The sequence below is a fragment of the Stomoxys calcitrans genome, chromosome 3, assembly GCF_963082655.1.
Source record: "Stomoxys calcitrans chromosome 3, idStoCalc2.1, whole genome shotgun sequence".
In the NCBI taxonomy this organism is placed as follows: Eukaryota; Metazoa; Arthropoda; class Insecta; order Diptera; family Muscidae; genus Stomoxys; species Stomoxys calcitrans.
The window spans coordinates 88657208-88680950 of record NC_081554.1 but is presented as its reverse complement, the minus strand read 5'-3'; the positions used below and the strand labels follow the sequence as shown (position 1 = coordinate 88680950).

At 39.6% G+C, this 23743-nt stretch overlaps 1 protein-coding gene across 1 annotated transcript in view; it reads left to right on the top strand.

Annotated features, from left to right (window-relative positions):
• LOC131993978 (unconventional myosin-VIIa-like) overlaps positions 1-23210 on the top strand; it is a 44264-nt gene extending 21054 nt beyond the window's left edge. Inside the window, exons 2-5 of the mRNA XM_013251655.2 lie at positions 16864-17130; positions 17186-18307; positions 21145-21660; positions 21726-23210. Coding sequence (XP_013107109.2) covers positions 16864-17130; positions 17186-18307; positions 21145-21660; positions 21726-22817 — 2997 coding nt within the window. The 3' untranslated portion in view covers positions 22818-23210. The remainder of the gene's footprint in view (positions 1-16863; positions 17131-17185; positions 18308-21144; positions 21661-21725) is intronic.
• Positions 23211-23743: the final 533 nt, after the last annotated feature.

Below are 23743 nucleotides of genomic sequence, written 5' to 3'. Positions count from 1 at the left end.
CAAATGTCTAGAACATTTTGTATGGCTAAAATCAACAGATAAAAAGTTGTAGACTTATTTCCAATTTTTTTGCCATTTGGCCCACTGTGCGTTGGTTCGTGCGTTCAAAAATGATTTCATGTTTAACATTGTAATGAATGTGAGTTAAGGGAATCTATTTATATGATATAAATCTCAGGTAAATCAAAATATAAATAACATTTGACAACATAATTTATAGTCAGATAGTACCGATAAGAATTTAACAAAACCTATTTCGCAAAATATTCTTACTGCAAACTATGAGGTCATCCTCATATTCCCAGCAGTGATAGGAATAAGAAAGTTTGTAGAAAGCACTACATTAAAAGAATATTAGGCTCTAACAAGCTGAAATGAAATTTGGTATATGGCGATGTAATTCAAAACCTCCCGTATGTGAACTTGGCCAAAACCCTAAATAAAAGTCTATTTCTGTATCTAATTTAAGATCATGATTTTGCCAAACCGATTGATATTATGAATAGTAGACAATTTGACAGTTCCTCATCTCTCAGTAAATATAGTTAACCGAAATATGTATATTAACATATAGCACCGCCTTGGATGTTGACTTCTTCTTGATGACACCAAATGTTCGGATAGTTGCATAAGTAGATATAGCTCCTTCATTAACTGATTCCCTGATTGAACATCTCAAATGACGAGGTGCACTTCTTATAACGCAAATGAGGTGCACCTATGACCTTTAAAACCAACACCAAATACAAATAGTTCGCAAAAATTTGAAGCCCCCAATTTTAGTATATTTGACATTTGGACTACATTTGTCAAAAATAGAGGTTAGCATGTCCGTCTATGACGCCGAAAGCATGGGTTCGATTCTTGGCAGGGAGATCAGAACATTTTTTAGCGGTGGTTATTCCCTCCTAATGCTGGCGTCATTTGTGAGGTACTTTGCCATGTAAAAACTTCTAGCCAAAGAGGTGTCGCTCTGGGGCACGCCGTTCGGAGTCGGCTATAAAAAGGTGGTCCCTTATCATTGAGCTTAAAACTGATTCGGACAACACTTATTGATATGTGAGAAGTTTGCCAATGTTCCTCAATGGAATGTTCATGGCCAAATTTGGATCTTCATTGTCACCAGTACTTGTATCTGCACCAACTATTCACCCGATAGGACTATTAAGGACAGGGGATACTTCTCTCATATCAATGACTGCAGTCCGATAAAAGCTGTAGCTCAATGATAAGGGAACTCACACCACAACACAAATGGCGAGACACATTAGTGAAGGGCTCATATGCGTTTACTGAGCGCTTGAGCATGAATGCAAAAATAGTTATTGCGGGTTCATTGGCATTTTATTTGGCTTCATAAATACCGCTGAAGATTTTTTTCTGCTGTTTCCATCAGGATTTGAACCCATGAATTCGGCGTCACGATAGCCTCCATTATTGAACCCATAGGTCCCTGAATATCGATCCATCTTCTCACATTGATCTTTTCTTTAACTGTCTATGGAATTTGGGCCAAACCGGTTCAATTGGGATATATTTTTAGACCCATATGTATAAATAGATGTCGCTAAATGGCATGCCATTCGGAGTCAAATACTAGGTCCCTTATCATTGAACTTAATGTAGAAACGGGCAGCACTCATTGATATGCAAGAGGACTACTGCCTGTTCCTCAATGAAATGTTCGAAGTCAAATTTGCAATATTGTACTTCAGACATGTGGCAGCATTTAATCCACAGACGGCCGGACCTGATGGAAAATTTTCGGCGTTACTACAGAAGGAGGTGGACTATCTGGCTCCCCATCTGGCCTGTTTTTTCACCGCGTGCCTAAGACTTGCATATACTCCGAAAGCCTGGCAGAGGCATGGGTGGTATTTATACCCAAGCCCGGCAAGGCAACTTGTGCAACACCAACTATAACCATAACGTCCTTTCTACTCAAAACCATGAAACGTAATGAGAATACTATGATAAAGAGTAGTACGACCAGCGATCTGCTTAAATACAAACAGCATGCCTATGTCAAGGGAAGGTCGGTTGAAACTGCCTTGCACGAGTTTGTGCATATCGCCACTACTTTGGGTGACAACCATAAATAAGCTATTATGGATGCTGACTGAGGAGGGATTTGAACCCGTCTGCTATGCAGACGACTTTATAATACTTCTTTGGGGTAAGGATCCGAACCAGCTATGCAGAAGGGCAGAAAAAGTCTTACATATGGCCTATGACTGGGCTAGACCCAGCAGTCTCAATATTAACACAGAGAAGAGTGAAATATACCTGTTCACGAGAAAGAGGAAGGTGGGCCAATTTGACGCACCACTTTTACTCAACATAAAGATGTCGACATCTGACAAGTTCAAATACTTAGGAGTGATCTTGGATTGGACACTGAATTGGAAGTGTCACATTTAGGAGCGTACCGAGAAGGCTCACACATGTTGGGCACTAAGCAGACGGGCCGTAGGATCGAAATAAGGCCTCAATACGAGGATAGTTATTACGACGTCAAAAATTGAGGTCGTATTTATAATTTTCATACACCAAAACTGCCACCGAAATTTCCTATTAACTAATACTCCTACTAATAAAACCTAACTCGAAATCGAAAATATTTTAATGTCCAAATAATTATGCCGAATGCAAAATAATCTTTCGCACACTTACCATTTTTATAACCTCCACTATAGGATGGGGGTATACTAATTTCGTTATTCTGTTTGTAACACCTTGAAATATGCGTCTGAGATCCAATAAAGTATATATATTCTTGATCGTCATATCATTTTAAGTCGATCTAGCCATGTCCGTCCGTCCGTCTGTCTGTCGAAAGCACGCTTACTTTCGAAGGAGTAAAGCTAGCCGCTTGAAATTTTGCACAAATACTTCTTATTAGTGTAGGTCGGTTGGTATTGTAAATGGGCTATATTGGTCCATGTTTTGATATAGCTGCCATATAAATCTTTCTTGGGTCTTGACTTCTTGAGCCTCTAGAGTGCGCGATTCTTATCCGATTGAAATGAAATTTTGCACGACGTGTTTTGTTATGATATTCAACAACTGTGCCAAGTATGGTTCAAATCGATGCATAACCTGATATAGCTGCCATATAAACCGATCTTGTGTCTTGACTTCTTGAGCCTTTAGAGTACGCAATTCTTATCCGATTGGAATGAAATTTTGCACGACGTGTTTTATTACGATATCCAACAAATGTGCCAAGTATGGTTCAAATCGGTCAATAACCTGATATAGCTCTCATATAAACAGATCTTGGGTCTTGACTTCTTGAGCTTCTAGAAGGCGCAATTCCTATCCGATTTGGCTGAAATTTTGCATGACGTATTTTATTTTTACTTTCAACAACTGTGTCAAATAAGGTTTAAATCGGTTCATAACCGGATATAGCTGCCATATAAACCGATCTTGGATCTTGACTTCTTGAGTCTCTAGAGGGCGCAATTATTATCCGATTTGCCTGAATTTTTTTACGGCGGATGCTCTCTTGATCATCAACTTACGTGTTTATTATGGTCTGAATCTGTCTGTAGCCCGATACAGCTCCCATATAAATCGACCTCTCTTTTTTTCTTCTTGAGCCCCAATGGGCGCAATTCTTATTCGAATTGGCTGACATTTTACACAGGTCTCCAACATATAATTTAATTGTGGTCCAAACCGGACCATATCTTGATATCGCTCTAATAGCAGAGCAAATCTTTTCTTATATCCTTTTTTTCCTAAGAAGAGATGCCGGGAAAAGAACTCGACAAATGCGATCCATGGTGGAGGGTATATAAGATTCGGCCCGGCCGAGCTTAGCACGCTTTTACTTGTTTTTATTAAAACGACTTCTGATTAAAAAATACAATTCATAGAACATACATGGCGATTAGAAACCAGAAAAGACATGTGAATTCAGAAAGAGACATATCAAAGGCAAATAAGGGGTGATCTTTAAGAGCTATATGAGAGTTTAAAAAAAAAACACATAAAATTCAGAAAAATTCATGAAATCTTTACTTGGATCGATATGTTTAAAGATTATTTCATGCAAATGTTGACCGGCCGGTATCTCACGAATAGATGCTTCAATGGAGTCTTGTAATACGTCAATTGAAGCTGGCTCGTCTATATAGACATGAGCTTTAACAAAGCCCCACAAGAAATTGTCTAAAGGCGTTAAATCGGACGATATATGCGTCCAATTGACCGGTCCCAAACGTGAAATGAAATGTTCAGCGAACTCGCCTCTCAATAAGTCCATTGAAACGCGTGCTGTGTGGCACGTGGCACCGTCTTCTTAAAACCACATGTCATGCAAGTCAAGCTCTTGCATTTTAGACAAAACAAGTAAAATCGTGCTAAGTTCGGCCGGGCCGAATCTTATATACCCTCCACCATGGTTCGCATTTGTCGAGTTGTTTTTCCGGCATCTCTTCTTAGGCTAAAAAGGATATAAGAAAAGAGTTGCTCTGCTATTAAAACGATATCAAGATGTGGTCCGGTTCGGACCACAATTAAATTATATGTTGGAGACCCGTGTAAAATTTCAGCCAATTCGTATAAGAGTTGCTCCCATTGGGGCTCACGAAGTAAAATAGAGAGAACGATTTATATGGAGTCTGTATCGGGCTATAGACCGATTCTGAACATAATAAACACGTTTGTTGATGGTCATGAGAGGATCCGTCGTACAAAATTTCAGGCATATCGGATAATAATTGCGACCTCTAGGGGTCAAGAAGTCAAGATCCCAGATCGGTTTTTATGGCAGCTATATCAGGTTATGGACCGATTTGAACCTTATTTGACACAGTTGTTGAAAGTAAAAATAAAATACGTCATGCAAAATTTCAGCCAAATCGGATAGGAATTGCGCCCTCTAGAAGCTCAAGAAATCAAATCCCCAGATCTGTTTATATGACAGCTATATCAGGTTATGGACCGATTTGAACCATACTTGGCACAGTTGTTGGATATCATGACGAAATACTTCGTGCAAAAACTCATTCAAATCGGATAAGAAATGTGCCCTCTAGAGGCTCAAGAAGTCAAAACCCAAGATCGGTTTATATGGCAGCTATATCAGGTTATGAACCGATTTAAACCATACTTGGCACAGTTGTTGAAAATCATAACAAAACACGTCGTGCAAAATTTCATTTCAATCGGATAAGAATTGCGCACTCGAGAGGCTCAAGAAGTCAAGACCCAAGATCGGTTTATATGGCAGCTATATCAGGTTATGAACCGATTTCAACCATACTTGGCACAGATGTTGGATATCATAGGAAAACACGTTGTTCAAAATTTCATTCCAATCGGATAAGAATTGCGCACTCTAGAGGCTCAAGAAGTCAAGACACAAGATCGGTTTATATGGCAGCTATATCAAAACATGGACCGATATGGCCCATTTACAATACCAACCGACCTACACTAATAAGAAGTATTTGTGCAAAATTTCAAGCGGCTAGCTTTACTCCTTCGGAAGTTAGCGTGCTTTCGACAGACAGACGGACGGACGGACGGACAGACGGACGGACATGGCTAGATCGACATAAAATGTCGCGACGATCAAGAATATATATACTTTATGGGGTCTCAGACGAATATTTCGAGTAGTTACAAACAGAATGACGAAATTAGTATACCCCCATCTTATGGTGGAGGGTATAAAAAGTTGGATATCATCTCACGATAGAGCCGACCATTCACTGTTACGATACGATTCGCATCATCTTTGAAGAATGACGAATGATGCCATCAGCACATAAATCGCACCAAACTGTGACTTTTTCTGGATGCATTGGTAGGCTCTTGCAATGCTTCTGGCTGATTTTTACTCCAAAGTTGACAATTCTACTTGAACTGAACACAATTTTTCAATAAAAAGAGTGGATCTTCGGCCAATTTTCCAAAAGCCCATTCACCAAAATTTCTGCGTTGCGGTAGGTTGTTCGGCTTCAATTCTTGCACCAGCTGTAATTGAAAGCTGGTGCTTTCAATTACAGCAACATTTTTCACGTTATTGAGAAACAGATGCCCGAACGGCGACGAATATTGATGGTCATCTATAACACTGGCCGATACAGCTGCCAATAATTTGCAAGCCTTGTTTGTTTGTAAGACGATTCATGGTTAAATTATAGACCAAACTGACGATTTTTGACAGTGGAACAAAACAGAAAAGGTGCCACATTTATTATCTGATTTTGCTGAAAATTGGGACCAGATCGGTCCAGATTTGCAGTTAGACCGATGTCTCGATTTAAGCTTTTGGGCCCATAAAAACCGCATAAAAGCCCGATGTCGCCGAAGAGTTAAGTTAGGCCCCTTGACATCTTTCTGCATTTTTGCTCAGATCGGTCCAGATTTGGATATAGCTGCCATGTAGATCGATTTCTCGATTTAAGGTCTTGGTCCCATAAAATGCGCATTTATTGTTGAATGTCGCCGAAATTTTAAGACAGTGAGTTGTGTTAAGTCCTTCAACTTTCGTCTTCAATTTTACTAAGATTGGTCTAGATTTGGATATAGCTGCCATATAGACCGATATCTCGATTTAACGTGTTGGCCCCATAAAAAGCGCCTTTATTGTCCGATTTCGCCGAAATTGGGACAGTGAGTTGTGTTAGGCTCTTCAACATTCATCCTTAATTTGGATATAATCTTCAACATTCATCCCAGATTTGGATATAGCTGTCATATAGACCGATCTCTCAATTTAAGGTTTTGGCCACATAAAAGGCACATTTATAATCCGATTTCGGTGAAATTTTACACATCCGTGTCGTATATGGTTCAGATCGGCCTATATGTTGTTCTACAAAATTGAACAGTGACTTGTACTTATTAGACCGCTCAATGTCCGTGTCGAATTTGCTCCAAATCGGACCAGTTTTCGGGTTAGCTGCTATGGGGGAATAATTTATGCATTTTTCACCGGATTACGACGAAATGTGGCTTACATATATACCCAAGGTGGTGGGTATCCAAAGTTCGGCCCGGCCGAACTTAACGCCCTTTCACTTGTTTTACATATATTTGTCTATAGTAAAATATTTAGTACGAAATTCGAAATATTACGAAATCGCATAGAACTTACCCAATTTTTAAGGTTGCCATATCAATTCTCTACTATTACCACCTGTTTCAAGTCTTTAAACGTTCTTTACGGCTTGTATTTTACAAAAAACCTTAGCAGATAGTATGCCACAGAGATCTTCAATGTGATTCAAATCGAGATTTCATGGATTGGCGCTATAGTAAAGGTATGTTTCTTGATATAAAATATGAATTTTTTACCCGTTCAACGGAGATTAACGCCTTCTCTGAGGATGGCAAAATCCACATCGTTTGGCGACGAAGGCCAGAGGACTGCCGTCAATAAACCCGAATCCTTTCGGGTCGAAGCAGTCCGAGTTAAGGCAGTTTGCGACGAATGCGCATGCAACATTGTGGAACAGCGAAACGGTGGGTAGGATGGCGAAAATCCTATGGGCAGATCCAGATCGAGAGAAGACAAGGCTATTACTGAAAGAAAGCAAGAAGGAGGTCAGTGTAGCTATTGGTATTATAATAGGACTTCGAGCTCACTTATGTAAAATCGGTGCGGCAAGTGATAGCATGTGTAGGGCATGTGGGAAAGATAATGAGACGTTGGAGCATTTCCTTTGTCATTGCCCGGCTTTCGCGTCCAACAGATACCGGCACTTAGGTGGAGACACAATGTTAGACATGAACCAACTTAGGGGAGTGGTATTTAAAACAATTAAGGATTTTGTAAGTAGCACGGAATTCCTTACTCAAAATTTTCTTTTTAGAGGTTACTTTATAGTTTTTAGAGCGCACATCAAGCCGATTACTGGCTTAGGTGTATGTCCATAGTGGCACGGGGCGGGGCCGTTCAACATGGAGGGTAGCATGGAGGATAGCAAGTCCACACAATTCTTCAATTATATTTTTGTATATTTTGTTTCGCGTCTCTAGATAAATTGCTATATAATTAACAGCAATCACCGGAAATTGTTGGTTTTTTTAGCTCCCACAAAGTTAACTCGTACTTATGTGCAAATATCAATATTTTCTATGAAAATTTAAAATTTCCACAGATTTTAAGAATAACGGTACTTCGGTACAGAAGCTGAAAAAGAGAATTGGTTATGGAACAGCTAAGTGTTCAAGGTAGTGAACATGTTGTCCTTTAACTGTTGTTCAATTACTGGTCTAATGTGGATGGAAAACAGCAAAATTTGTTTGCATATGTAATAAATTGTCTGGGGTCTAAATATTTGATTCAATACAACCTGATATAAACGCACACCTGTGTTTAGCCAATACAGTGCTTATGTAATTATTTCCACTTAGTAATAAAAAATTGTCCGATAATTTTTATTAAACCATTAATGTATGTTCAGTAGCAATCAGCAAATACCAGTGGTACAATCTTATCTCTAGCAGGAAGATCCTTAAAGACATTACCGATTGCTATCTCAAAAATGTTTCGATATAATGCATAGGTAATCCAACTTCATTAGTAAAAAAAGTAATTGTTTTCAATTTTCATAGCACATAGTACATAGTGCAAGTTTGATACCTTCTTGGTGCATTGAATTTAATGCCTCCTGTTTTTTCATATTTATGACCAAACTGGTACTACTTTTACCAAGAGATCGAATCGGAGTATTTGTGCTAGAAAACTAGAAAGCTGGTAAGCACATACTATGCCAACAGAGTCTTGCTATATGATTCGTCGTCGCAGTTCCTCACCTGGAAGACTTTAAGTTGTGTTTGTAAAATAAGATTTTGTCATCATAGATGTTGCATATAAAAGAAAGGGGTGAGTTTGTTTGTTCAAACCAGGGCAACGGATTCGGAGTCGAGCAATTTTGCCTGGAATCGGAGTCCAAAAATTTCCTCGACTTCGGACAAAATAGAGAACAAGTTAAAAATCATTAAAATCGGCCGTGGCGAAATTTGGATACCGCCCGGGTATATATGTAAAACCCCTTTCATCACAATAAAAATTGGATAACTTATGCACCCAATTTCGGCACGGATATTGAGTGGTATTATAAATATAAGTCACTGTTCAATTTTGTATTTCAAATTTCAACAAAATCGGGTAATAAATAAAGTTTTTATGAGCTTTAGACTCCTAACAGGCATATCGGTCTATATGACATCTATATCTAAATACAGTCCTATTTCTTCCATATTTGGGTCGGCTGGCGGGTGGCCTAAATCTACTTACTGTTTCAAATTTCAATGAAAATGGGCTTCAGACCCTTTAGCGGGAGATTGGTCTATATGGCAGCTATATCTAAATATAGTTCGATCCAAATCATATTTGGGGCGGATGTCGGGAGACCTAAAACTACCCACTGTTTCAAATTCCAGCGAAATCGGCTAATAAATGGGGCTTTTGACCCTTTTTCGGCATATCGATCTATATGGCAGCTATATCAAAATATAGCCTGATCTGAACCATACTTAGGTCAGATGTCGGAAGGCTTAAAATAACCCTCTGTTCCAGATTGGGCAATAAATAAAACTTTTATGGGCTTCATACCCTTTTGGCAGATCGGTCTATATGGGAGCTATATCTAAACATAGTCTGATCTGAATCCGATCATGTTTGAGTTAAATGTCGGGAGGCCTAAAACTACCCACTGTTTAAAATTTGAGCAATATCGGGTTAAAAATAAAGTTTTTATGGGCATTACACCCTTTATTGGAAAATCGGTCTATATAGAAGCTATATCCAAAAATGGTCCAATTTGGCCCGTTCAAGAACTTAACCATCGTGCATCAAAAAGGCGCATCTGTACCAAATTTTAGCTCAATATCTAAATTTTTGAAGCCTGTAGAGTGATTACAACAGACGGACGGATAGACGGACAAACACACGGACATCGTTAAATCGTCTTCGAATTTTACGACGATCCGAATCTTATATACCCTCCACCATGGATCGCATTTGTCGAGTTCTTTTCCCGGCATCTCTTCTTAGGCAAAAAAAGGATATAAGAAAAGATTTGCTCTGCTATTAGAGCGATATCAAGATATGGTCCGGTTTGGACCACAATTAAATTATATGTTGGAGACCTGTGTAAAATGTCAGTCAATTCGAATAAGAATTGCGCCATTTGGGGCTCAAGAAATGAAATAGAGAGATCTATTTATATGGGAGCTGTATCGGGCTATAGACCGATTCAGACCATAATAAGCACGTATGTTGATGGTCATGAGAGAATCCGTCGTACAAAATTTCAGGCAAATCGGTTAATAATTGCGACCTCTAGGGGCTCAAGGAGTCAAGATCCCAGATCGGTTTATATGTCAGCTATATCAGGTTATGAACCGATGTGAAGCTTATTTGACACAGTTGTTGAAAGTTAGAAATAAATACGTCTTGCAAAATTTCAGCCAAATCGGATAGGAATTGCGCCCTCTAGAAGCTCAATATCCCCAGATCTGTTTATATGACAGCTATATCAAGTTGTGAACCGATTTGAACTATACTTGGTTCAGTTGTTGGATATCATAACAAAACGCGTCGTTCAAAATTTCATTCCAATCGGATAAGAGTCGCGCACTCTAGAGGCTCAAGAAATCAAGACCCAAGATCGGTTTATATGGCAGGTATATCAAAACATGAACCGATTTAAACCATACTTGGCGCAGTTGTTGGAAATGATACCAGAACATTACGTGCAAAATTTCAGTCAAATCAGGCCAGAATTGCGCCCTCTAGAGACTCAAAAACTTAAGACCCTAGATCGGTTTATATGGCAGCTATATCAAAACATGGACCGATATGGCCCATTTACAATCTCAACCGACCTACACCAATAAGAAGTATTTGTGCAAAATTTCCGGCTACCTTTACTCCTTCGGAAGTTAGCGTGCTTCCGACAGACAGACGGACGGACGGACAGACGGACGGATATGGCTAGATCGACCTAAAATGTCGCGACGATCATGTATACTTTATGGGGAATATATGTATACTTTATGGGGACTCAGACGAATATTTCGAGTAGTTACAAACAGAATGACGAAATTAGTATACGCCCATCCTATGGTGGAGGGTATTAAAAGAAGAAATTCATTAAAATTTAGTCACTCGAAAAGAATGTATCAAAATTTTGTCATTGAAATTTAAGCTCTAGAAAAAATCCATTGACAAATTGTCTTAAGAAAAACATTTATTAACATTTTGTCTTTAGAAAAAATTTATTGAAATTATTTCATTAAAAAAAAATTCATTGTTTTCAAAAAAAAAAATTACCTTAAATTTTGTTTACAGAAAAAAATCGATTGAACTTCTGTCTTTAGAAATAGTTTAGTTAAAATTTTGTCTTTAGAAACATTTTATTGAAATATTGGTTTTTGCAAAAATTTAATCATAATTTTGTCTCTAGAGAAAATTTGATCGACAATTTTTTCTTTAGAGAAAATTTGAAATAATGCCTTCAAAAATAACCATGAAATTTTGTGTTAAGAAAATTTTTGAAATTTTATCTTTGAAAAACATTTGACTGAACATTCTATATAAACATCGCATTAAAATTTTATTTAAAAAATGACTTAATTGAAATTGTGAATGTATTTTGAAAAAATCATTAAAATGTTTTGTTTTGTATCACAGGACTAAAATTGTTGAATTAATTTGGTAAAAATTTAACTTCTTAGTTTTTTCATTTTTATCCTGCATATCCTGCAATGGATATTTAAAAATATTTAAATCTTGCACACATTTTTTGAATAACGTCAGTTTTCGAACAGTTTGAAAGACTAGTTCAGAAAAAGTGGTAAATGCAAATGCAAATTTTGCCCATGAACATTCCACTAAGGAACAGGAGCAAACTTCTCACCTATCAATGAGTGCAGTCCGATTCCTTTTTATAGCCGAGTCCGAACGACGTGCCGCAGTGCGACACCTCTTGGAGAGAAGTTTTATATACATGGCATAGTACCTCACAAATGTTGCCAGCATTGTTATGAAACAATTTTAAGTACATAGTTTAATTTTTTTTATATAAACTACATTCAATCTGCTCAATATTGGACAGCAAATGACCCACAATAAGAAGTTTCTATGCAAAATTTCATGCGGATAGCCACAATCGTTCCGTCGGTATCGTGATTTCGCCTACCTGTTGAACCGACGGATGGATATGGCTAGATTGACTTCTAATACTCAGACGATTGAGAATATTCATTATAAATATTTCGAGGTGTTACAAACGAAATCTCGATATTTGGGGAAAATGCACTTTATAGGGTACACCCCCTAGTTCTGAGCCCAGGAACGAGATTCTGAAGTCCATTTCTGGGCAAAGACCCCTCGATCCTCTAGCGACCCAAACAGCTCCTTCGGGGGACTTGCTCGTTGGCCCTACCCAGGGATTGTCGCGTGGATATGGCAAACACATTTTAATACTCTCAGGACTATATTTAATGTGAGCTCAATTTACACCCACGATGTGATGTCTTCATACACATCACCATCCTTTTCCTCCTCTTCATCCTTAATTTTGGATTAAAATGAAAACTGGGAAAAGCGCCTAGGTGAATGTAATTTATTTTAATCTACCTTTCTTTCGGTACCCATATTAACATCCCGTAGGTCCTTCCTAGGTCCAATTTTTGTACTACATATTCGTCATCTACTCACTAATACCTTTCATATGATACTCATATTGTCTAGGTTGGAGCACCTCACCCCTATTCTTCAGAGGTGGGTATAAAACATAGCATTTTAAGTGCCCGGAGTCGACTCCGGTGTCTGAGTCGAAATTGCTCGACTCCGCAGCATTGGTCCAAACGTAATCTGTTAAAGTGAAAAGTGTTCAGTATATTCTGCCATTTCATCATTGAGAAAATCACGAACGGGAAAATTGTTGGAGTTTATTAACAAAATTCGAGCTCTGTAACAAATGTCCAGCTTGATGGAAATACAATATTTAATCGAGACTTGTGTTTAGCAACGTATCTCATTTCTTACAACTGCAGCATGTACCCAGAGCATGTCACGCAGTATAAACCCCCAACTTTTGCCAATGGCTCTCTTGCACTTATTACAGTGTTTGATTTGAAGTTAAATTTTCTGTCTCCTGCCGAAAAGAACAACTTCCGTCTTAGACGGATTTACGCTTAGACCACTTTCGGTAGCCCACTTTGTTGTCGTACATAGATCTTTCTGAAGTATATCTCTAAGAGTGCTGGAAACTTTCCCTTAACCTCAACCGCTACATCGCCTGCATGTTGCGACCACTCTTTAACCTTTTTCTTCCAGTGACAATAATAAATTGTTAATGGCTAAATTCCAATGTAGAGGAGAAAATACAGCTGTCCAGTTCCTTCATGGGTGATGACGGTGTTACATTAATTGAAGCTTCCTCAGTGTCAAAAAATGCTACCATTGTGTATTCCTTGACACCGAGAGAGTCTTCGATGTAGCTGACTAGGTCGTCAACAGCTTATTATATGCATGCTCTCCCACGTTGTCCGTTGCAGAGTTCCCGGGATGTTTATCCGCGAAAAGTCCTAGTGTTTCGAGGATATTTGTTCTGAGCCTTCTCAGGCTTGCCCTTGCATTTTCTTAGCTCCACCTTGTGGACGTCCATATCTTGCGGTGCCCTTGTGGAAGAGTGTTCTGTAGCCCGTTCTTAGACCAACCAGTTCTGGGTCCACCACATCCTTTGGCTTGGCTCTAAGACAAAGGCGAGTTGTTTAGGTCCTTTGTTATCCACTTGACCATTAGTATATCCATGTCCTTCGCAATTTTTAATAACTTTTCAGATGTAGAGGAAATAGTTGTGGACAATGTATGCCGTAAAGTATCCCAATCCGCTTTTCATCTGTTTACCAGAGGAACCACATCCGCAGTATCTTCTCCAAGCCTGAAATTAACATAAAGATGATCATCCAAAACTTCTCAGTCCCATATCACATCACTAAATTTCCCTAATACAAATATAACATGTAGTACCTCCTGCCTATTCCTGGTAATAAAGATCGGTTTATTCGCTATGTAATAAATCGCCAGATTGCAGCTTATTTAATATTCGAGAAGTAGCTCACCCCTTTCGTTGATATCCCAACTTCCTCACATATGTAGATATGCATTAGCATCGCTTCCCACAATGAGGCCCTTTTCCCCACCGGACCGACTACAACCAGCAACATGAGGCTTGAAGACGGCATCTTTTATTCGAGAATCCATGTTATCCAAGCGTGTGCCATTGGACGAGAAGTAATATCTTTATTCTTGACTTAACCCAGTGCCGTGCCTGGCCACTGAGCTCAAACTTGAATAGCACAACCGTCATAGATATGTGAGCAGTTTGCACCAGTTCCTTAATGGAAATAAAACTGTCTTGCCACACAAGAGTTACCGACGTATCTCGAAGAAACGACAGTTATTGTGGTGTATTATTCGAACAACTACAATATAAATTTTATACATATGACATATTTGAGAGTTCTATTAGATAGATATTTTAGATAGGCCGGGCGGAATTTTATATACCCCACACCGTGGGTCGCATTTGTCAGATTCTTTGAATAACTTTTTCAGCATACAGTTGAACATCGATTATCTGTGCCTCTATTAACCTGTTACCTCTATCAACCGACATGCTGTGCTTTTGGTTTTGGGCCTCTATTACCACACACATTATTGATGTAAAATGCTGGGATTCTCCTTTTTATTTTGAATTAAACTTCTATCTGTCAGTCTGTAATTTAAAAATGACAGATCAAGGTGTTTGTTTGAAAATGGCTCCAACAACAAAAGAGAGAAGAAGGTCTTTCAATTCAGGAACAATTAGAACTGGTTAAAGATCACAGTATATACACATTTCGGTTGGTTTGTAATCAGAAAAATATGATGTAGGGAAACAAACTGTAAATATGGATGAAAAAAAAGCCAGAAGTAAGACAAGTTCTACAAAACATCGGCTTCGATAAGAAACGTAAAGTTATTTTGCTTCTAGATGAGAGCACAACCAGATGTAAATGTTTTGATATCTGAAAAGCTTATAGTAATATTTCTTCTACCGAATTCCATATGCTTAATTCAGCCTATGGATCAAGGAGCAATCCGAAGCTTCAAGCACCGTAAATTAACCAACCAAAAACTTTTGGCTTCAGAGAGCAGGCATAATTTTATCAACTCTGGTTATCAACCCAGCTTTGTGGATAGCTAGTATATCTGCGACAATGTAACACAAGAAGTAAAACGTAATGTTTGGAACAACCTGCTGTCCCAAGATAACGAAAAGGCTAATTATGTTGCTGGAACATTGTAATAACGCCTGGATGTTCAATTAATGACATCTCAAATTAGAGAGAGTGCGATGATGATGTCACATCCCGTTCTATGGAATCTGATGCCATTATACATACGGATAACAAAGGTGAAGAAAAATACGAAGGATCCAGAAACTTTGTATTAAAAAAGTAACCTCGAAAAAGAAAATCTAAGCCCTACACATGCTATCACTTACCGCACCGATTTTACATAAATGAGCTCGTAGTCCTATGTGTCCCGTTATGCTACCAATAGCTATACTGACCTCCTTCTTACTTCCTTTCAGTAATAGCCTCGTTTTCTCACGATCTGGATCCCCCCATAGGATTTTCGCCGTCCTAGCGACCATTTCGCTGTTCCACAATGTTGCATACGCATTCGTCGCCCACTCCCTTAACTCGGACTGCGTCGACCCGAAAGGTTTCGGGTTAACTAAGTTCATTGACGGCAGTCCTCTGGCCTTCACTGCCAAATCATCTGCCCTTTCATTCAACCTTACTCCGTTATGTCCCAGCACCCAAACTATGCGGATTTTGCCATCCTCAGAGAAGGCGTAAATCTCCTTACTCCGTTATGTCCCAGCACCCAAACTATGCGGATTTTGCCATCCTCAGAGAAGGCGTACATCTCCTTCTGACACTTCCAAACTGTTCGTGCCCTTACCGTCCTCGATGTTATTGCCCTTATGGCAATTTTACTGTCGATAAAGATGTTCACACTCGACGTCCTCGCGTTAGCACCACAATACCTCACGCATTCCGCGGTCGCCCGGATTTCCGCCTGCAGGACCGTATGGTTAGGACAAACAAACAACGCTTGCAAATTATTGAATTTTATTTTCAAAATGCGTGCTCTGTTAAAAAAGTTAATCGCGCGCTTCTTCTACTTCAGCGACAACGCTCATTTTTGGCTCAACGGGTACTTAAATAAGCAAGAGCTACCAATGCCTTCAGAAAAAGTCACAGTTAGGCGCGGTTTATGGGCTGGTGGCATCATTGGACCGTACTTCTTCAAAGATGATGCGAATCGTAACGTAACTCTGAATGGTGAGCGCTACTGTGGGATGATATCCGTTTTTTGTTTGCAAGAGTTTGACTTGCATGACATGTGGTTTCAACAGGACGGTGCCACATGCCAAACAGCACGCGTAGCAAATGACTTATTAAGAGGCGAGTTCAGTGAACATTTTACTTCACGTTCGGGACCGGTCAATTAGCTACCTAGATTGTGCGATTTAACGCCTTTAGACTATTTTTAGCTCATGTCTATGCAGACAAGCCCGCTTCAATTGACGCATTGGAAGATAACATTGAAGCATTTATTCGTGAGATACCGGCCGAAATTTTGGAAAGAGTTTGCCATAATTGGACTAAGCATCATGAAGTAATCTGCAAACATTAAATTATATGGACCGTACTTTCGATTCAAGCAAAGATTTCATGCATTTTTCTCAATTTTATGCGTTGTTTTTTTTTTTTTTTGAAAAACTTTCCTATAGCTTATTTTTTTTTGTTTTTCCTTTTTTTCAGGCTGAATACATGTGGGTTAATCCACAACAAAGCACAAATAGAGAATTTGCCGTTCCAATTGGTGCACGTATAGTTCGTACGGACAAAACGCGTACATTGGTGTCCGACGACAATGGAAAGCAGTTTTGGGTTCCCAATGCCGACATTGTTAAGCCCATGCATGTGACATCACAGACTGATGTTGAGGATATGATAACGCTGGGAGAGTTACAGGAATATACCATCCTTCGAAATCTAGAGATACGTTATAAGCAGAAGAAAATCTATGTAAGTGGTAGAAGTTAGAGCATTCTCTTTAATAATTTTCACATTTTCCTTTCAGACATACACCGGTACCATGTTGATAGCCATTAATCCCTACCAAGTTCTGCCCATCTACACTAACAAAGAAATCCAAAACTATCGTGGCAAGAAAATCAATGAACTACCCCCTCATATATTCGCTATTAGTGATAATGCTTTCCAGGAAATGAAACGGGAAAAGGTCAACCAATGCATTGTCATTAGCGGCGAGTCAGGTGCTGGTAAAACGGAAAGTACCAAACTGATATTACAGTACTTGGCCGCCATAAGCGGTAAGCACTCCTGGATCGAGCAACAAATCATTGAGGCCAATCCCATCATGGAAGCCTTTGGAAATGCCAAAACCGTACGCAATGATAACTCCTCGCGTTTTGGCAAGTACATCGAGATACGCTTTACCGAGGCTGGCAATATACAGAGCGCCAAAATTGAACAGTACTTATTGGAGAAATCACGCATAGTCTCCCAGAACCATGACGAAAGGAATTATCACATCTTCTATAGCATGCTGGCTGGGCTAAGCCCAGAAGAGCGTAAACAGTTGCATCTAATGGACATATCTCCTGCCAAATACCACTATCTTTCGCATGGAGGTTGTTTTAAGTTGCAGGGGAAAAACGATGCCAAAGAATTTGCCGACATGCGTTCGGCCATGCAGGTGCTCTCCTTTAGTCCAGAAGAGCAGTGGCAAATCTTTAGTCTTTTGGCAGCAATTATGCACTTGGGCAACTTGGGTTTCAATCCCACAGAAATACGCCACATGGAAGGAGCCGAAATTAGTGATATGACCATAGTGTCTAGGGTATCCACCATACTTGGAGTAACCAAAGAAGCCCTTTGCGAAACTTTGACCCATAAGACCATACTGATCAATGGTGATGAAGTTGTCACCAGCCTATCGAAAGATGCAGCTTTGGAGAGTCGCGATGCGTTTGCCAAATCTTTGTATGGCAATATATTTGTGTACATTATCAAGCGCATCAATGAGACCATCGACAAGAATCCAGTGAAGAACATCAACACTATTGGTGTACTGGATATTTTTGGTTTTGAGAACTTTGAAGATAACAGCTTTGAACAACTGTGCATAAACTACGCCAATGAAAATTTGCAACAATTTTTTGTGAAGCACATATTTAAGGTGAGTGTGAAATTGACATCAAGGTTCATGTCAGGTATTCGATCGGGAACCTCTTCCCTTTTAGATAGGAATTGTTGTTGTTGTAACCTCGTGTAACTCGCATTGGTGAGCAAGGTATAGCTTCCACATAAAGTTGTTATTCGACGTGACTTCTTGAGCCCCTTGTAGACGAAACTGTTATCGGATTGGGATGAAATTTGCAAAAATTGCATTTGCTCATGATCTGCATAAGTGGTTCCTCTCCTAGGTTTAGCGCCTTTTACGAGTATAGAATCTGTTTGTTGACCATATTCTCTACCGTTGAATGTTAGACGATGTCTGCAAACTGTTGACCTTCCGGTCTACTTTGTGTCCTCGTACCATTCTCAGCGTCCTTTTGAGAGCTTCAATCGTCTCCAAAGGCTTTGTGGTTGTGGGCAGTGTTCGCACTCAAGAAAATTATTTCCTACCAAAATTTAAGAAAATTCCTACCAAACTCCGACCAAAACCTACCCAATGTTCCAGAAGCCAAAAATGCGGTATATGTTTTTATACCCGCCACCGGAGACTAGGCGATTTTGCTATTCCATTTCAAACACATCAAATTATGCATTTTCAACGCTACAAACGAGCTAGTACCGTCGTGATTCATAAAGGATCTAGCCATGTCCGTCCGTCTGTTTGTCGAAATCACTATATAGCCTTACGTTCAATGATGACCTATATCTTGATGTAGCACCCTTTATATCAGTATTTTTGCCCCGATTTCAATGAAAATCCGTGCCGAGTTTGGACAAAGCTATCTCCCGAATTAAATGTTTGGACCCAGAAAAGCGCTTTTACTAACAATTTGCGTTGTTACAGTGAGTTGCATAGACCCCTCATCATTTGTGTATGTTCAAAGACTCAAAGCCTCATTTCCTACCCAGAATTTACGAAATTTGATAGAGATCTCTTAACACTCGTACCAGTTATAGTTACTAACAGAACTTATGCCATTTTTACTGAAAATTAAAACAGTGAGACCCCTTGTAACAGTATCGACATCCATGGTTTTGTTCTTCACTCTTAACGAATTGAGAGCAGACTAAAACAGATCTCAGTCCCTGGGTTCATAATATAAAGCCTTAGGCCCACTCTGTCCTCTAGCTTTGATCCATCAAAACTAAGGTTCCGTCAATCCAAGACTGTGCCGATGGCAGCAGTGCCTCGCACTCGACTTTAAGGTTAATCTCTGGTTCTCCGAACCTGTTGTATGGTCCTTATGTTGCACTTTTTCTCCATAGCAGTCCACCAAACTACTGAGGCGTAAGAAAGTATTGGTATAATCACGCTCCTTTAGAGTCAGTGGATTATCCTCGGATTCAGGCCCCATTTCGAGCTGTGAGCATTCTCAGTACGCTCCTGAATGTGACGCTTCCAATTAAGTTTCCTGTCCAAGATCACACCTAAGTATTTGCCCTTGTCAGATATCGAAATAGTTTTATTGAGGAAACGTGGTGTGTTAAATTGGCCCACCTTCGTCTTCCTCGTGAACAGGCAGATTTCAGTCTTTTCTGGGTTAACATTGAGACCTCTGGGTCTAGCCCAACCGTATGCCATATGCAAGACCCTTTCGGCCCTTCTGCATATCTCGTTCAGATCCTTACCCCTTGAAGAATTATAGCATCGTCTGCGTAGCAGATGGGTTCAATTCGCACCTCAGTCAGCATCCGTAATAGGTCATTTATGGTGGTCACCCATAGGAGTGGCGATAGAAGTGGCGCCAGATAGTCTGCCTCTTTCTGTAGTAACGTCGGAAATATTCCATCAAGTCCAGGTGAGTTAAAAAATTTGAAGCTTCTTAAGGATTCCTTCACCATAAATTCCGTAATTATAAACCTTCGATCAACGTCGTTATACCAAGATTCTGATATCTTCGTGAGTCCCTTCGTATTCTGTGGAAAAAGGGTTTTCATTAAAAGCCTCAACATATCCTCCGTTGTATCTGATCTCATTCCCATATCGTCTACTAAAGTTTCAGATTTCATTGCAGGATATTGTCCGCTCATAAACCATTTTGTCCAATGCTTTCTGTTCAAAGCACAGCAAAGAACTTTCAAAAGAAAGGCAAAATTGGCGATGTTGCTTAAAAGCATATGACCGGCTTTCTGTATAGCGATTTTTGATTCCCCAGACTCTTCATCAGATATGTGCCTTGTAACCTACTCTAGTTGGGTCAGTATGTAAAGCACCATGATCCATTTGACAAATTTCTGCTGATGAAGATGAAACAGAAATCGCGATACAGAAAGGCGGTTAAATGTTTTTAAGCAACATCAAACATTTTTCTTTACTTTTGAAATTGCCTTGGCGCGCTATTCTTTGAATAGAAAGCATTCGACGAAATGGTCTATAGCCGGACAATATCCTACAATGGAATCTAAATAAGATTTTAAGAACAAAAAAGAAGCGCACACAGATGTCATCTTTATTTTAAAGTTTTGATGGTGTGACTGTGCCTTCCTGAGATCACTGGTCTCTTCCTCTTATTTTATAAAACTCGATGTGCGCTTGTCCCTTCGCCATCAAGACATCCACAATATTGCTAGATGGCAATACTCGTGGGCCCATAAATCACCGCCGGTACTGGGATTGTCAGGAACTAAAAAACCCAGTACCTGCGACACCATTGTTTTTATCTAATTTTTCTTACTTTTCTTCATGGAACAAGTTCCCTTGATTCACTTGTTCTATTCCATCTCTTCTAAGAACTAGTCTCAGCAGATAGACAACTCGGCTAGCAAGTTTCTCTTCCTTTACTAGCTTTTGGTTACGTTTGAGTTCATATCTTACAATTTCACTTTGTCTTCTTTTAGATGGAACAATCCGAGTATCAACATGAGAACATCAGCTGGCAACATATTGAATTTCAGGATAACCAAGATGTCCTGGACCTAATAGGCATGAAGGCCATCAACATCATGTCCCTCATTGACGAAGAATCCAAGTTTCCCAAAGGCACGGACTTCACTCTGCTCGAAAAGTTACACACCCAGCACGGCAATCGTTCCATTTACATTAAAGACAAATCCAGACAGAATACTCTATTCGGAATACGCCATTATGCTGGCGTTGTGATGTATAATCCCCAGGGCTTCTTGGAAAAGAATCGTGATTCGTTTAGCTTGGATTTAACCAAGATGATAAGCAAATCAAAGAACAAGTTTCTCAAAGATATTTTCCCAGCACCTGTTCCATACGATACCATAAAGAAACAGGTGACACTGTCAGTGAAGTTCCGCAACTCTTTGGAACTGTTGATGCGTACATTGTCTGCTGCCCATCCTTTCTTTATACGTTGCATCAAACCCAATGATGATAAACAGCCAAACGTAAGTGATAATTGGAGTTGATGTTTTATCTTCATAAATCATTAAAAATTTATTTATTTTCATAGCAATTTGATCGGGAGCTTTGCGTACGCCAGCTACGATATTCCGGCATGATGGAGACAGCCCGCATTCGTAGGGCTGGCTATCCCATACGTCACACCTATCAAGAGTTTGTCAAACGTTACCGTGTCTTGATGAGGGGGTTAACGGGCCCCATAAATAAACTCAACTGCCGCCAAGTGACAGAAGATATTTGCTACCAAGAGTTGTCCCTGAAATCTGACCACCAATTTGGTCTAAGCAAAGTGTTCCTCAAGGACTGTGACGATGCCTATTTGGAGGAGGAAAGATCCCGAGTTGTACTCAAGGCAATTGTTACCATACAAAGAGGAGTGCGATATATGATTTTCAGACGTTTCCTAAAGAAGCATCGTCAAGCAGCAATTGTGATTCAAAAGAGCTGGAGAGCTCGCAAGCCTCGCAGAGATTTTAAAACAATGCAAAGGGGCTTCCATCGTTTGGTTGCTGTGGTTCAATCACGTCAGCAAACCTACGAATTTACTCAGCTCAGAAAACGTATGAGAAACCTTCAAGCCCTTTGTCGAGGCTATCTAGTCCGTAAGGCATTCCTTGCAAAACATGGTGCTCGTTTGGCGAAATTGAAGGAGTTCCGTGCCTTAAGAAGGAAAGAGGAGAACCAATATCGACTAGAGGGTGAACAAAAGTGGAAGCAGCATGCTGAGGTGAACTACAAAAAACGTCTGCTAGGAGTTGATCCTTTGGTGCAAAAACCAGTCACGCCAACTACTCCCAACACTCCAAACACTCCCAAAACCCCTATCACACCAATCATTCCAACTTCGCCTTACGCCAATGGCCATGTGCTGCCGGGGGAAGAGTTCAACAGCAACAACAATTTGATCGATGTGGAATCCTCAAAGAGAATTGTAGACGATGTCTTTGGCTTCCTCAATGACGCCGATGTAAGTGGTCCTGTCAGCTCAAATGTCAAGGAGAAATCCCTTATGTTCGAGAAAGTGTTAAGTAACCCCCGTTTCATACCCACGAAATTGTTATCACGGCCAGTCAACTATTATGAGGCGGTATCGGTACCAAGACCTCCACCTCGCAAATATACAAATCAAACGCGCCTATAAACGCTCGTAGTTGTTTGCAGTGAAGTATTTTACCCATGTACCTTCGAGTGTGGGCCGAAACGGTGGCGACTCTATGGTCCTGTCACCCTGTTGGTGGTATTCAAATATCATTTCATATGTGCCAGTACTTACACCTTTCCCTCACCCACCACCCCACCCACCCAACCATCACCTACTCGCTGTAGATTTTAGAAGCCATTAACTTTTTGTAATTGTTAAATAACAACGCAATGGTTTATTTAGTGTTGGTTTGCGCTCCCTTTGTACAAATATTTATTCTTTTTCTTTTTTTCTCTATTTGTATTTTCCGTTTTGTTTGCTTGTTTTTAATCTGCACCATACTCACAGTAGAAATTTTGTAAGACAAATTATTTTTGTAAATAAATTAAATTTATACATGTCCATGACATTCAATTGTACAAAATTATGTGTTTTGTTTTTCCTTTCGAAAGCGGATGGTGTTTGCTTCCAAAATTTTGTTTGGGTCCCAATCGATCCATTGGTGGTGGTATTGTGTGTACTTTTGATTGATATGTGTAAACTTTTAGTTGTCTAAGCTTCAATTTGTCATAATCAACAAATTAAGTGCTCAATTTTTTTAAGAAACTTGGCCACTCTAATGCCTCTCTGTAGGCGTAATGGCTTGACAATTCCTATGTAGAATAGTTGAAGTATAATAAATTTGTAATTTATAGCCTGAACTAACATATTTTTTATCGATGAGTCATCAAATACAAAATGTATTAACAAAGACGGGAGGAGGGTCAAAAATGCAAAATGACTAATCCAAATACACTGTAAAACAGGCAATCTGGTAGGCCCATTCTTAATAATCATTAACGTAGACATAGGTTCCCCACAATTTGACTTATATCCGAAATGGGTCAGAGATGGGTGGACCGATTTGTTTGAATTCTTGTCAATAC